The sequence below is a fragment of the Ovis aries genome, chromosome 3 (assembly GCF_016772045.2).
Source record: "Ovis aries strain OAR_USU_Benz2616 breed Rambouillet chromosome 3, ARS-UI_Ramb_v3.0, whole genome shotgun sequence".
NCBI classification, from domain to species: domain Eukaryota; kingdom Metazoa; phylum Chordata; class Mammalia; order Artiodactyla; family Bovidae; genus Ovis; species Ovis aries.
The window spans coordinates 190,088,650-190,104,481 of NC_056056.1; the positions used below are offsets into that span (position 1 = coordinate 190,088,650).

The following is a 15,832-nucleotide window of genomic DNA, read 5'->3' on the forward strand; positions in this document are numbered from 1 at the left end:
CTGAAAATAAATTATCATAATTAAATTTCTGCAGCTTTCTTCAGTTTGGCATACAATACTTGGTGTTTTTATGCTTTAACTATCAAAATGAAATATCTAAGTTCTTAAAACTAAGCAGCATAGTGCTTAAAAAAAAGGAAAGAGAAGGTTTGCTTCAGTTTAGTTCAGTTCAGTCGCTCAGTCGTGTCCGACTCTTTGCAACCCCATGAATCACAGCACGCCAGGCCTCCCTGTTCATCACCAACTCCCGGAGTTCACTCAAACTCACGTCCGTCGAGTCAGTGATGCCATCCAGCCATCTACCCTCTGTTGTCCCCTTTTCCTCCTGCCCCCAATCCCTCCCAGCATCAGAGTTTTTTCCAATGAGTCAACTCTTCGCATTAGGTGGCCAAAGTACTGGAGTTTCAGCTTTAGCATCAATCCTTCCAAAGAACACCCAGGGCTGATCTCCTTTAGAATGGACTGGTTGGATCTGCTTGCAGTCCAAGGGACTCTCAAGAGTCTTCTCCAACAGCACAGTTCAAAAAGGTGATTCTAAAGGGCTCCTCCCTCTTTCTCAGGCATCCCTCTAAACTACACACACTAGCTTTGCAGTTATACAACTTGACATTACAGATTATTGCTGTTGTTCAGTCATTAAGTCATGTCTGACTCTTTGCAACCCCATGGACTGCAGCACTCCAGGCGTCCCTGCCTCTTACCATTTCCCGGAGTTCGCCCAGGTGTGTGTCCATTGAATCAGTGATGCTGTCCAACCATCTCATTCTCTGCCAGCCCCTTCTTTTGCCTTCAATCTTCCCCCAGCATCAGGGTCTTTTTCAATGAGTCAGCTCATCACATCAGGTGGCCAAAGTATTGGAAATTCAGCTTCAGCTTCAGTCTTTCCAACAAGTATTCAGGGTTGATTTCCCTTAGGATTGACTGGTTTGGATGTCAGTATATTTTAAAGACCTCTGGGACTTCCTGGAGGTCTAGTAGTTAGGACTTCACCTTCCAATGCAGGGGTGCAGGTTCAATCTCTCATTGGGAAGCTAAGATCCCACATACCTTGAAGCCAAAAAACCAAAACATGAAACAGAAGCAACATTATGCCAAATTTAATAAAGATTTATTTTTAATCTTAAAAATAAAAACTCACCTGTTTAAAAGATGTGTTGCAATAACTCTTACAGTTATAAAACTACATTGAACTCCACTGGCAATCGTCATTAACAAAATCTTTTCCTACAGGTCTGGACTGCAGCATCTGAAATAAAGCATCAGTCACCATCTGATTTTCTTTGGAAGGAACACAACAGGTTTCACACAGGCCCAAACTGTACAACCATCCTGTGCAAACCTAACGGTGAAGTCAGTGTCCAGTCCTTAATAATAGTTTTTAATAAGAATGGATAGCTCTGCTTATGTCCTCCTTTCCCCTCTTAGCTCGCTCAATGAGTTTTTCATCTTTAAAAGCTTGGAAAGAACCATCACTAACTGTCATAACATATCAGGCAAATCAGTAGCAGCCTCTCTTCAGTGCCAAAGAGGTGCTTATAGTTTGGCAAAGATAATTTTAATATCCTGTGTTTCTAGAAGCGACTTCAAGTTTCAGAATCAAGCATGGATTTTATTTATGGCATTTGGCCTTCTCCTGAAGAGAAGGATGAGAAAGGAAGGAACCACATGTGGGCTTTCTTCTATTAGTTTCTTCATTTCTCGATTGCTTGTTGAGATTCTTCTCTATTCCCAGGGCTGTGATAAGCGTGATAAATGTTGGGAATGTAACACAGGTCAAGATTCCTACTCTCAGAGGACTATAGACTCTCACTTGTGGCCACTATATACTTTATTCAGGCTTCCCAGGTGGCGCTAGTGGTAAACAATCTGCCTAACAATGCAGGAGATGCAAGAGACGCTAGTTCGATCCCCGGATGGAGAAGATCTGCTGGAGGAGGAAATGGCAACCCACTCCCAAGGTTCTTGCTTGGAAAATCCCATGGACACAGGAGCCTGGTGGGCTACAGTCCACTGGGTAGCAAGGAGTTGGCCATGACTGAGTGACTAAGCACACACACACATTATGCTTTATTCACTGTCAAATTAAGTCTATAGAAATAACTCTGACTCAGGAGGGAGGGGATATATGTATACCTATGGCTGATTCATGTTGAGGTTTGACAGAAAGCAAAATTCTATAAACCAATTATCCTTCAATTAAAAAATAAATTTAAAAATAACTCTATATAACTCATTACCAATATTCTGCAATTTTATACTTTCACTCTGCCTTTTTGATATAATATTAGCCTAAATATATACCTCAAAACATGCCAGTAAAGTGTAAATGTGTCCCTTTTATGAGAAAAATTTACTCCTTTCTCAAAGCCATTCTTTAGATTTTTAAATCTCTGCCTTTTCTTACCCCCAAGCCTATAATTACTAATTCATACAATATATTGATCAAAATCTATTTCTGAGTTTCTTTCTTGCTGCATTATACCTGACTGTCCCTTCAGAGTAGATTTGCTAATTAATTAAGAGCAATTTAATGTCTTTTTGTGAGAACACACAGCATTAGATGGAGTGAACACTCTTTAGATGTAAATTTGCAGGCTTTACTCACTCATTGTCTCATATTTCTATGGGCACAAACTGAATTCTATAATACTTCCAGTAGTTGTCACTGATGGGGAAAATAAGGTTATGTAATCTAAGTTATTTACTCACCTTCATAAGAAATCATTAGCAGAACTCAGGTTAGGATTAAGGCATTCTTGTTTCAGACCTTTCACGTTTATCCACCCATTTAGCCATTGTGTAAACACTTTGGGCTTCCCTGGTAGCTCAAGATGGTAAAGAATCTGCCTGCAATGCAGGAGACCTGGGTTTGATCCCTGGGTTGGAAGATCCCCTGGAGGAGGACATGGCAACCCACTCCAATATTCTTGCCTGGAGAATTCCATGGACAGAGAAGCCTGGCGTGCTACAGTCCATGGGGTCACAAAGAGTCAGACACTGTGTGTGTACAGTGTCCCAAGCACTGGGTGTTGAACCAGACAGACAAGGTCCCTGAGCTCCTGGAAGGCACATTTTAGTGAACTGTCCCTCCTTGCCACTGAATTAAACTTGGCATTTTGAGTTTTCCTTTTACTGATTGGTTTGATCTACTTGGCACATATAGGTTCAGACCATTTCTTCAGGGTGATGTAAACACAAGTAATTTTGTCTGCTAATATAAGAGTTAAACTGGTTGATTCGTATGGAAAATGTTTACATATATTTATTATCTGCCAAGCTTTGTGCTAGAAGCTAGGGGAAAACACATAATTGTTGCACGATTCTTGTCCTCAGAAAACTCATGAGTCTGGTAGTAAAAATTGATATGTAACAATAAATAATTGCATTACTGTGAAACAATGCTTTAGTAGAAGTTGGTGCACAGAGTGTGGCAACTCAGATTAGAGATTCAACCCTATAAAGGAGAGGATCAAGAAAAACATTAGAGAGCATAAAGCACTTGTTTTGAGTCTGCAGATGAGAGAAGTTCACCCAGTTGACTTGAATCATAGTGTATTGCCCCTTTCCTCCTCCCTAACTCACACCTCCCTGTGGCTTCTCTTATTTTCCAGTAAAAATTGCTCCCTCACGCCATGGGGCCTTTGCACATGCTTTTGCATCTCCGTAGACTCTTTCTCTCTTCCTCTACTTACCTATTAATTCCTACTCACCCTTCAGGCTTCAGCTCAAGTCTTTTTTTTAAGGTCAGTTCCTATTAGAATTTCTACCCCATGGTAAAGCAATCAGCATTGTTTAATTCAAATAGAAAATATTTCCATTAACTACACTGAGGTGTGACATTGTCAATCTAAAAGCCCTAGTACAAGCACAAAATTCTCCCCCCTTTTTTTTAAACAACAATTAATTCCTGTTCTCACCTCAGTGATACTGGATCTCACTATCTGCAGTTGCCAGGCAAATTTTTCTTGAAATGATAGATTGCTACATTCCCATAGACATGCTGAAAAACAGATCCAAGCTTTCTTTGCGATCCTGGAATTGCTTCTGTTGATATAACTTGTGTGTTAAAAATAATTAATATCTTGTGGGGAAAGTTACAGAACCTGAAATCTGACTAGAACAATAGTAGACAATGACATAGACAAGAATAGGTCCTGAGTCTGGACTTGAAAAATACTTACAAGAAAAAAGTGTGGCAAAGAGAAGTCACATCATTGTTCAGTCACTAAGTTGTGTCCAACTCTAAAAACAGAAACCTAAAATAAAGTATGACAGACTACCTTTTGGTTCATCACTAACTTGGCGATACTTAATATTTGATCAGTTACAAACCATATGGTGTAATATAAAGGTAGATTTAGTCTTGCTTTGTCAGGAGTTCATGTAAGGTTATATAGTACAATCACTATGATTCTATGAGGCTATTGACTTTTAAACAAGGCTAGATTTTTTTTCAGAAACCACTTTTTTGTCCTATATGATTTGTAGCCTCTACATTACATGTCAAAAATTGAATGGGCATCTCATATGACTGAATGCCTTGAATTTTCCCAATACATTGTTCTCAGAAACTATGGAATTCTCAGTGAATTCTGATGCTGTAGCAACTCATGAAGGGCTGTTTATATGTGCATTATCTCCTTTGATTCTCAGATTATTTAAGCATTATACAAAGGAAGAAAATGGGGCTTGGAAAGTTAAATGGCTTTCTCAAGATCACATGACTGGCAAAATGGCAAAAGTGAAATAAAACCAGATATTCCAACTCCAAAAATTTTTCTGTTAGGTACTAAAACTAGCTCACAAGGTTCATATGGTCAACATTTCAGAAGTGAGATTAAAACTATGTCATTTTATCTGATCACATTATCATTGTAATTATCAGTGGATATTTTTAAGTCCCTTATAATACGGGAAGAAATAAAATATTGCTCTTGGCTAGGAAAGGCTTACAATCTAATTGAGAGAGATTTCACTCAAAAGATGATTAACATATTTTCCACAAAAATATCTATTTGAGCTGCAAAAGAGGAGAATCCCTACCTGATGACCTGAACCAAAAGTGGGGTTTTCTGCTGTGATCTATGAAATTAAATTTTTTCTTTGCCTAGCTTCACTTGCCTTGTGTTGTCTTTATGTGTGTTTAACTTATCAAGGCATACAGAGGGTTTTTCAATGGATACAACATCAATCTAAGCCTCTATAATTTTATAAGCTAAAAACAGATCACAAGAACAAGTAGATGGGGTATACTGCAGTGCTTAACTTTCCCTGTTGAACAAACACATAATTATCAGTCCCTACACATGATTTTTCTGAATGATTTTTACACATATATGTTATACATGCCACATATTCAGGAAACCAAAACAAACTCCCCACCTAGGATTCTAGCTCGGAGAACATGGTTTTCTCTTCATGTCTTTAGTTTTAACACCCATTTTCCCATCTCAAATAATATATATATATATAGAGTGTGTTGCCACTTCCTTCTCCAGGGGATCTTGCCAACCCAGGGACTGAACCTGTATCTCCTGCTTTGCAGATGGATTCTCTACCACTGAGCCACCATGGAAGCCCCATATTTAATATATATATATTTATATTATATTTAATATTTATGTTATATTTAATTTATATAAAATATTATATAAATATATAATATACAAATATATTAACTATTAAATTTTAACTTATTAATATAATTTTTTGCACAGTTCCTTTTAATTATGAAATTCAGTAGCTTAATTGAATCTCATAATGCCGTCATATAGCCACCACCTTCCCCATTTTACATATGAGGACACATTCCAAGGGAGTAAGTGATAACCTGCCTGCGTAGATGCAGCTTGAAATTTTCAGTTGGAAACTAAGGCAGGATGTCTCACTATAGCCTCATTATGTGTTTCACTAATCATTTCACAGTACATAAATGACATTACAGTTTGACTGAAATTTTATTGCAATGAGCCTGAAGTGAAGTGAAAGTTGCTCAGTCGTGTTCGACTCTTTGCAACCCCATGTACTATACAGTCCATGGAATTCTCCAGGCCAGAATACTGGCGTGGGTAGCCTTTCCCTTCTCCAGGGGATCTTCCCGACCCAGGGCTCAAACCGGGGTCTCCCACATTGCAGGAGGATTCTTTACCAGCTGAGCCACAAGGGAAGCCCAAGAATACTGGAGTGGGTAGCCTTTCCCTTCGCCAGGTGATCTTCCCAACCCAGGAATCAAACCAGGGTCTCCTGCATTGCAGGCAGATTCTTTACCAACTGAGCTATCTGGGAAGACTGCAATAAGCCTATGTCATTTTTAAAACTTAACTCTAATAGTATTTAATATTAATGAATCATTTTTGTTAGGCTGTTGCCTGGTACACTCCCATTCACTGGAAGCAAGCATGGGAAAAGTTAGAGACCGACATCGAATTTGACAGATGTTCAATAATAAGTGCAACACCTCAACGGCACATGTTTAATTGGCCAGCAGTTGCAACTACAACTAAAGAAAAACGAGATCAGTTTAAGAGAGAGTCCTCAAAATGCCAGGTGGAACAAGTTCAAGCTTCTCTTAAGAGGTAAAAGTTGCTCTTTTTTTAACTGCATTTTTGTCTGTGCTGGGTCATTGTTTCTGCGCAGGCTTTTCTCCAGTTGTGGAGAGCAGGGGCTACTCTTTAGTGGTGGTACGCAGGCTTCTCATTGTGGTGGCTGCTCATGTTGCAGAGCCTGGGCTCTAGGGCATGTGGGCTTCAGAAGTTGCAGCACGTGGGCTCAGTATTTGCTGCTCCAGGCTCAAGAGCACAGGCTCAACAGTTGTGGCACACGGGCTTAGTTGCTCCTTGGCATGTCGGATCTTGCCAAATCAGGGATCACATCCATGTCTCCTGGATTGGGAGGCAGATTCATTACCACTGAGCCACCAGGAAAGTCTGCTTGATTTTTTTTTTTTTTAGTTGAGTTCTTCCCACAATTAATAAGGGTTGAACAGGTGGGAATGACTGGGTGACAATGTGATGAACAGATAAATTGATAAAAACAAACAAACAAACAAAACTTCTATTTTGAATAGGACCATAAAAACCATAATAGCTTTTATGTTTTGAAACACAAAAACACAGAGCAAGCAGAGACACATTCATGAGAAAATAAAGGCTGGCAATTTCCACTAATTGATATTAAGATTCCCCCCCACGCCAGGTTGTTTCATTTCATAACAGCCCTCCTGTTAGCAGTAAGGCCAAGGGGCAGTGCAGAGAGGAAGTCATCACCATGCCTTTCATAGAGCTTAGGTGGAGGAAGATTTGCATCATCTAGCACTTTCATCTTGGATCAAGAGCTGGCTGTGGCTGAAAGTAAAGAATTTATGTTATTTATATGTAGTCAGATGCTTCTGATGTAATAACAGTGCTGCTCACAAGACTGGAAAAGCCATGCTCTCTAATCTTGGAACATGCTTTCTCTCTAATGGAGCCTTCATTATTCACATCACTGGGTGAAGTGGCTTTCCAGTTCAATTTGGGCTCAATTTTTCTTTTACAGAGAAAAAGAAATCCCACCAACCCTTTTCCCCACTCGCAGCCCATGGTGCCACAGTCCTAATGTCCCTGCACACCCCTACTGTGCACTGACCGATGCTCACAACACCTCCACGGCTGGACACAGCTTAAACAGACAGCCCAGGTCAACCCGGACTGATTCAGTCCAGGTAGGTCAAAGGGATATTATTCCAATGAAGGGTAAGTGATGTATGTGTGTGTGTAGAACTAGTAAAAATGTGGTTAAGTAATAAAAGTCTCTTAAGTGTTAAAAATTATTCATATCCTCAAGAATAGATGGCCTCTAAAGTCAGTACCATGAGCTTGTTGACTTATGTCCGTTCGGGTTTTCCATGCAATGGCTCGGAAAAACCCAAACTTTTAGCTAACCTAATACTTCTGCTCTAGCACAGTGTCTGAGTTATTGTTGTTGTTGTGCGGTTGCTAAGTCGTGTCCAACTCTTCAAGACCTCATGGACTGCAGCATGCCAGGCTTCCCTCTCCTTCACCATCTCCCGCAATTTGCTCAGATTCATGTCCAATGAGTGGGTAATGCCATATAACCACCTCATCCTCTGCTGCCCCCTTCTTCTTTGGCCTTCAGTCTTTCCCAGCATCAGGCACTTTTCCATTGAGTTGGCTCTTTGCATCAGATGTCTGAATGCATCATCAAAAGAACATCATGAACGACAAGAGGACATAGGATTCTTTAAGTGTGGTTAAAAGTATATTTTGTTTCTCAATAGACAGGATAAATGGGTCCTATAAGTTAAGCTGTTGCAAAAAAAAATCCATTTTTTCTCAACACATTCTAATATTAATCCCAAATTCTTACTCTTTTTTCAACCAGAAGTTTCTTATATAAGTCCTTTAAGTAAAGCTTTTAGAGTTGGTGTTATTAGCCCAGGATCTGTTCATTACCTTCAGGAAGTCCACGAATCTGTTAAACTTGGAGGAAAAAAAAAAAAAAGTAAGCCTATGTGATGTTTTCTGGCAAGAAAGTTCACAAAGTTCACCAGAGGTTCCCAAATAATTAAGAACTGATTAGACACAGTGGCAGATCCTAAGCTTTCATATAGCAGCTAAATCCTGGAGAAGTTAAAATGATTTACAAACATATTTAGCAGAAAGATGCTTTTTTAAGTGAACTCTTGGGCAGAATCCCAGTATATGAAATGGATGAAAACAGACCCATCCAAGTTGAAGAAGAGTGATTCCCACTACCCACTACAGCTATCTTCTTCTTTTATTTATTCATTTATACTACTGTTTGGCTGTGCTGGGTCTTAGCTGCCATGCAGGGGCTTTCTCTAGTTTCAGTGAATGGGGGCAACTCTCTAATTGTTGTGCTGGGGCTTCTCATTGCAATGCCTTCTCTTGTTGCAGAACTCAGGCTCTAGGGTGCTTGGGCTCAGTAGTTGTGGTGCATGGGCTTAGTTGCCCTGTGGCATGTCAGATCTTCCTGGACCAGGGATCAGACCCATGTCCCCTGCATTGGCAGGTGGATTCTTATCCTCTAGACCACCAGGAAGTCTCACCCATTTTCTTCTCTCCTTCCCTGTGACCTCTGAGGCACTTATTTGGAATCACAGGATTCTGTACACACAGTGTGAAAACCACCATGCTAGTGTGCTAACCCATGCTAGAAATAGCAGCCCCCACAATAATGCCTTTTAGAAGTGGAATGATGGAAATTCTGTAAATTCCTGAATATATTCCATTTCATAAAATTAAGTATCCTATGTCTTGTGCCTGAGTTGCTTCATCTATAAAGTATGAGACTATGATCTGAAATTTTAAAAGCCCTTTCAGCAATGTTTTATATATATATATATGTATTTAATAAACATATATATTTTATAGACACATATTTAGGACTTTAGGACTTAGATTTGAGATTTTAAGAAGTACCTTCATGTTTTTCTCCAATTAATGATTGCCTTCACTTATTCTGAACAACTTGTTTACCAAAGAAATTTGACTTCAAATTTTCTTGATACACCCTTCTATAGTGACAGCAACTTACACTGATTATTCAGTAAATTTTTTGTTCAACACAAATTGCACTATATTTGTATATTATAAAGTGATAGTTTTAATTTTTTATTTATATATTTATATTTTTTACTGTCCCGGGTCTTTGTTGCTGCACTAGGGTGTCTTCTAGTTGTGGCCAGTGGAGGCTACTTTTTGTTGCAGTGTGAGATCTTATTGTGTGGCTTCTCTGACTGGGGTGGCTTCTCTTGTTGCAGAGTATGGGCTTTAGGGTGCATAGGCTCAATAGTTGCAGCTCACGGGCTAGAGCACAGGCTCAAGAGTTGTGGTGTACAGGCTTAGTTGCTCTGCAACATGTGGGATCTTTCCAGATCAGGGTTCAAACCTGTGTCCCCTGCACTGGCAGGTGGATTCTTAACCACTGGACCACCAGGAAAATCCCATATAATGATAATTTTAAAAGACAATTGCTTTAACGCTTTCAGGGCATCTGTTCATTCAGTTCAGTTCAGTTCAGTTCAGTTCAGTCGCTCAGTCGTGTCCAACTCGTTGAGACCCCATGAATCACAGCACGCCAGGCCTCCCTGTCCATCACCAACACCCAGAGTTCACTGAGACTCACGTCCATTGAGTCAGTGATGCCATCCAGCCATCTCATCCTCTGTCGTCCCCTTCTCCTCCTGCCCACAATCCCTCCCAGCATCAGAGTCTTTTCCAATGAGTCAACTCTTCGCATGAGGTGGCCAAAGTACTGGAGTTTCAGCTTTAGCATCATTCCCTCCAAAGAAATCCCAGGGCTGATCTCCTTCAGAATGGACTGGTGGATCTCCTTGCAGTCCAAGGGACTCTCAAGAGTCTTCTCCAACACCACAGTTCAAAAGCATCAATTCTTCAGTGCTCAGCTTTCTTCACAGTCCAACTCTCACATCCATACATGATCACAGGAAAAACCATAGCCTTGACTAGACGGACCTTCGTAGGCAAAGTAATGTCTCTGCTTTTGAATATGCTATCTAGGTTGGTCATAACTTTTCCTCCAAGGAGTAAGCATCTTTTAATTTCATGGCTGCAGTCACCATCTGCAGTGATTTGGGAGCCCCCCAAAATAAAGTCTGACACTGTTTCCACTGTTTCTCCATCTATTTCCCATGAAGTGATGGGACCAGATGCCATGATCTTCGTTTTCTGAATTTTGAGCTTTAAGCCAACTTTTTCACTCTCCACTTTCACTTTCATCAAGAGGCTTTTGAGTTCCTCTTCACTTTCTGCCATAAGGGTGGTGTCATCTGCATGTCTGAGGTTATTGATATTTCTCCCGGCAATCTTGATTCCAGCTTGTGTTTCTTCCAGCCCAGCGTTTCTCATGATGTACTCTGCATAGAAGTTAAATAAGCAGGGTGACAATATACAGCCTTGACGTACTCCTTTTCCTATGTGAAACCAGTCTGTTGTTCCATGTCCAATTCTAACTGTTGCTTCCTGACCTGCATACAGGTTTCTCAAGAGGCAGGTCAGGTGGTCTGGTATTCCCATCTCTTTCAGAATTTTCAACAGTTTATTGTGATCCACACATACCTTGAAAATTTTATATTAATTAAATTTTTTGCTATTAACAGATATACATCAGAATTTTAAGAGGTTTTTTTTTACTTCAGTTGAGAAAAGTGCAAATATATTAAGTCATAAAATATATTGTATAATTGAAATCTTTTAATTTATGTAAATAGCACTAAATACAGCACATGACATATAGTAATTGTTTAATGCATGTTGATGAAGGACAGAGTAGGTGACACTGAAGGTTTTTAAAGATGCATCTTTTAGAGTTTTCTCTGTATTTTAAAAGAGAATTTTAGAAACAGCGTTGAAAATGGAGTGGAGTGGAAAATATTCCAAAATCTAGGAGGAAAGAAGGAAGGAAGGAAAGAATAGAGGAGGAAAAATAAGGAAAAGAAGAACAAAGCAGGTGTGAAAAAGAGAGGACAGGAGTTGTAATTTGAGTCCCAAAAGGACAGGAGAGTAAGACTGGGGCAAGAGTTATATTTAAAGAAATAATGACAAAAGTCTCAAAAACTGATGAAAGACATCAAGCCACAGAATCACGAAAAATAAATTCTAAGCAGCACAAATTCAAAGGTAGCTCTATAATAAAACTTTAGAAAACCAAATACTGGAAATCTGAAGACTAGGGAATGATATCTCCAGTGATGTGCTAAAAGAACTACTGAGTAGAAAGATACATGTCAATGCATCTGCTATGCACCTGAAACTGTTACATTATTCATCACTATACTCCAATACAAAATAAAAAGTGACAGAAAATTTAAAAGAACTATTATCCTGGAGTTCTATACCAATTAAAAATCAACTTCAAAATATGAGATGAAACAAAGACATTCTCAGGCCAACAAAAACGGAGAGAACTCATCAACCACAGACCACATTAAGAACATACTTCAGCTAGAAAGAGAATAATCCTAGAAGGATGCACAGAGATGTTGGAAGAAGTGAAAAAAATACGGAGTCAAGACATGGTTCAACATAAATGAATATTTCACTACACAGAATTGTGCTAATATTGTCTTGTGGGGAGTAAAATAGAGAATTTAAATACATAACAGCTATCTTAGTTTCCCAAGGCTACTGTAAGAAAGTACTACAAACTCGGTGGCTTAAAACAAATCTATTCTCTCACCATTCTGGAGACTAGAAGTCTGAAATCAGGTTGTTAAGCAGGGTCACACACTCTCTCTCTGAAGGCCTTAGGGAATGATCTCCCTTGCCTCTTCCTACCTTCTGCTGGTTGCCAGCATTCCTTGGTGTTCCTTTTCTCATGGATTGCATCACTCTAACCTCTGCCTCCATCTTTCCACAATTTGCGCATCTGTATCCATATTTTCTTCTTCTTATAAGGATACCAGTCACTGGATTAGGGCCCACTCTAATCTACTAGAAATTCATCTTAACTTGATTACATCTGCAAAAACTCAAGTTCCAAATTAAGTTACATTCACGACTTCAATCAAGAGGTTAGGACATATACATATACATATACATTTGGAGGGATACTGCTGCTGCTGCTGCTGCTAAGTCGTTTCAGTCATGTCCGACTCTGTGCGACCCCATAGACGGCAGCCCACCAGGCTCCGCCACCCTGGGATTCTCCAGGCAAGAACGCTGGAGTGGGTTGCCATTTCCTTCTCCATGCATGAAAGTGAAAAGTGAAAATGAAGTCGCTCAGTCGTGTCTGACTCTTAGCGACCCCATGGACTGCAGCCTACCAGGCTCATCTGTCCATGGGATTTGGCAGGCAAGAGTACTGGAGTGAGTTGTCATTGCCTTCTCCTTGGAGGGATACTACTTAACCCAAACAACAACATCAATAGCACAAAAATTAGGAGCAGAGAAAATGGAGTTAAAGTACTCCAAATGTCATGATTTGTTCAGTAAGTTGTAAAAATATACATTTATATTAGACTTCAGTAAACCAATTATGCATGCTGGAATTTAGGATAAACACTAAAAGAATAGTATATGAAATGTTGTGTTTCTGGCATGACGTATGCCATACTTTCATCATCATTCAGTTCAAAACATATCCTAATTTTCAATGTGATTATCTTTGATATGTGGGTTATTTGGGGATAATATATCACAAAGTTTATTTCAAGAATGCAAAGTTGATTCAAACTTTGAAAATTAATTAACAAAATAAAAAAGAAAATTGTAACCATCTCAATAGATGAAATTCAAATATAATTTCCTTTATGTCTACAAAATTCCTAATGTAAGCTATCATACTAAATCGTAAAGTAATTGAAATTTTCCCCTTGAGATCCAGCTCAAGGCAAGAATTCTCTCTAGGACAATTCCCACTCAGCATTGTACTAGAAGTCTGGATGCAATAAGGCAAGAAAAAATATTAACAAATATCCCATAATTCATCAGTTTTAGTCCCAGATATCTTAATGCCTAACAAATAGACACATATGTGGACCAAATGACAAAGACGATAATGACCACAGCAACTCTTTTTGTAAAAGCCATAAATTAGGAGAAATACTTGGAGATTAAACCAGTCAATCCTAAAGGAGATCAGTCATGAATATTCATTGGAATGACTGATGCTGAAGCTGAAACTCCCATACTTTGGCCACCTGATGCGAAGAACTGGCTCATTAGACAAGACCCTGATGCTGGGAAAGATTGAAGGTGGGAGGAGAAGGGGATGACAGAGGATGAGATGGTTGGACGGCATCACTGACTTAATGGACATGAGTTTGAGCACCTCTGGGAGTTGATGATGGAGAGGGAAGCTTGGCGTGCTGCCGTCCATGGGGTCACAAAGAATTGGACACGACTGAGTGACAGAACTAAACTGAGAAGCAATACAGTTGTTCATTAACAATATCATGGATTAATTATGATATATTAATACAATCCAACCAAGATAACCACGATGGTATGATCACTCACCTAGAGCCAGACATCCTGGAATGTGAAGTCAAGTGGGCCTTAGAAAGCATCACTATGAACAAAGCTAGTGGACGTCATGGATCTCCAGTTGAGCTATTTCAAATCCTGAATGATGATGCTGTGAAAATGCTGCACTAAATTTGCCAGCAAATTTGGAAAACTCAGCAGTGGCCAAAGGACTGGAAAAGGTTGGTTTCCATTCCAATCCCAAAGAAAGGCAATGCCAAAGAATGCTCAAGCTACCACACAATTGCACTCATCTCACATGCTAGTAAAGTAATGCTCAAAATTCTGCAAGCCAGGCTTCAGCAATACATGAACCGTGAACTTCCAGATGTCCAAGTTGGTTTTAGAAAAGACAGAGGAACCAGAGATCAAATTGCCAACATCCGCTGGATCATGGAAAAGGCAAGAAAATTCCAGAAAAACATCCACTTCTGCTTTATTGACTATGCCAAAGCCTTTGACTGTGTGGATCACAATAAACCGTGGAAGATTCTGAAAGAGATGGGAATACCAACCACCTGACCTGCCTCTTGAGAAACCTGTATGCAGGTCAGGAAGCAACAGTTAGAACTGGACATGGAACAACAGACTGGTTCCAAATAGGAAAAGGAGTACGTCAAGGCTGTATATTGTCACCCTGCTTATTTAACTTCTATGCAGAGTACATCATGAGAAACGCTGGGCTGGAAGAAACACAAGCTGGAATCAAGATTGCCGGGAGAAATATCAATAACCTCAGACATGCAGATGACACCACCCTTATGGCAGAAAGTGAAGAGGAACTCAAAAGCCTCTTGATGAAAGTGAAAGTGGAGAGTGAAAAAGTTGGCTTAAAGCTCAACATTCAGAAAATGAAGATCATGGCATCTGGTCCCATCACTTTATGGGAAATAGATGGGAAACAGTGGAACAGTGTCAGACTTTATTTTGGGGGGCTCCCAAATCACTGCAGATGGTGATTGCAGCCATGAAATTAAAAGATGCTTACTTCTTGGAAGGAAAGTTATGACTAACCTAGATAGTATATTCAAAAGCAGAGACATTACTTTGTCAACAAAGGTCTGTCTAGTCAAGGCTATGGTTTTTCCTGTGGTCATGTATGGATGTGAGAATTGGACTGTGAAGAAAGCTGAGCACTGAAGAATTGATGCTTTTGAACTGTGGTGTTGGAGAAGACTCTTGAGAGTCCCTTGGACTGCAAGGAGATCCAACCAGTCCATCCTAAAAGAGATCAGCCCTGAGTGTTCTCTGGAAGGACAGATGCTAAAGCTGAAACTCCAATACTTTGGCCACCTCATGTGAAGAGTTGACTCATTGGAAAAGACCCTGATGCTGGGAGGGATTGGGGGCAGGAGGAGAAGGGGATGACAGAGGATGAGATGGCTGGATGGCAACACCGACTCGATGGATATGAGTTTGAGTGAACTCCGGGAGATGGTGATGGACAGGGAGGCCTGGCGTGCTGCAATTCATGGGGTCACAAAGAGTTGGACACGACTGAGTGATTTTACTGAACTGAACTGAACTGAATATATAAATGTGTGTCTATACATATATACAGATGGCAGTTAATCAACAGTATTACTGTGATTGATACACAGAAATTTTAAAACAGAACTTGACTGTCATGTAGAATATAGAAGGCCAATTAGTTGGACCTTTTACAGTCAGACTGAGTAGAAAATAATTGCTTGTAAGAACATTGCAAAATCCCAAAGGTTTCTGTTATTTTTTATTATTGAATCAAGAGAAGAAGGAACTCTTATAAGGAAAATTATATTAAATCATATATTTAAAAGTAATGATTTTTCTCTCTGCTGCTT

At 39.7% G+C, this 15,832-nt stretch overlaps 1 protein-coding gene across 11 annotated transcripts in view; it reads left to right on the plus strand.

Annotated features, from left to right (window-relative positions):
* Positions 1–15,832, plus strand: part of LMNTD1 (lamin tail domain containing 1) — a 507,654-nt gene that overhangs the window by 478,582 nt on the left and 13,240 nt on the right. For all 11 annotated transcript variants that reach the window (XM_060413306.1, XM_060413303.1, XM_060413304.1 and 8 more), the window contains 3 exons: positions 1,231–1,350; positions 6,361–6,575; positions 7,537–7,702. In XM_060413306.1, coding sequence (XP_060269289.1) covers positions 1,231–1,350; positions 6,361–6,575; positions 7,537–7,702 — 501 coding nt within the window. The remainder of the gene's footprint in view (positions 1–1,230; positions 1,351–6,360; positions 6,576–7,536; positions 7,703–15,832) is intronic.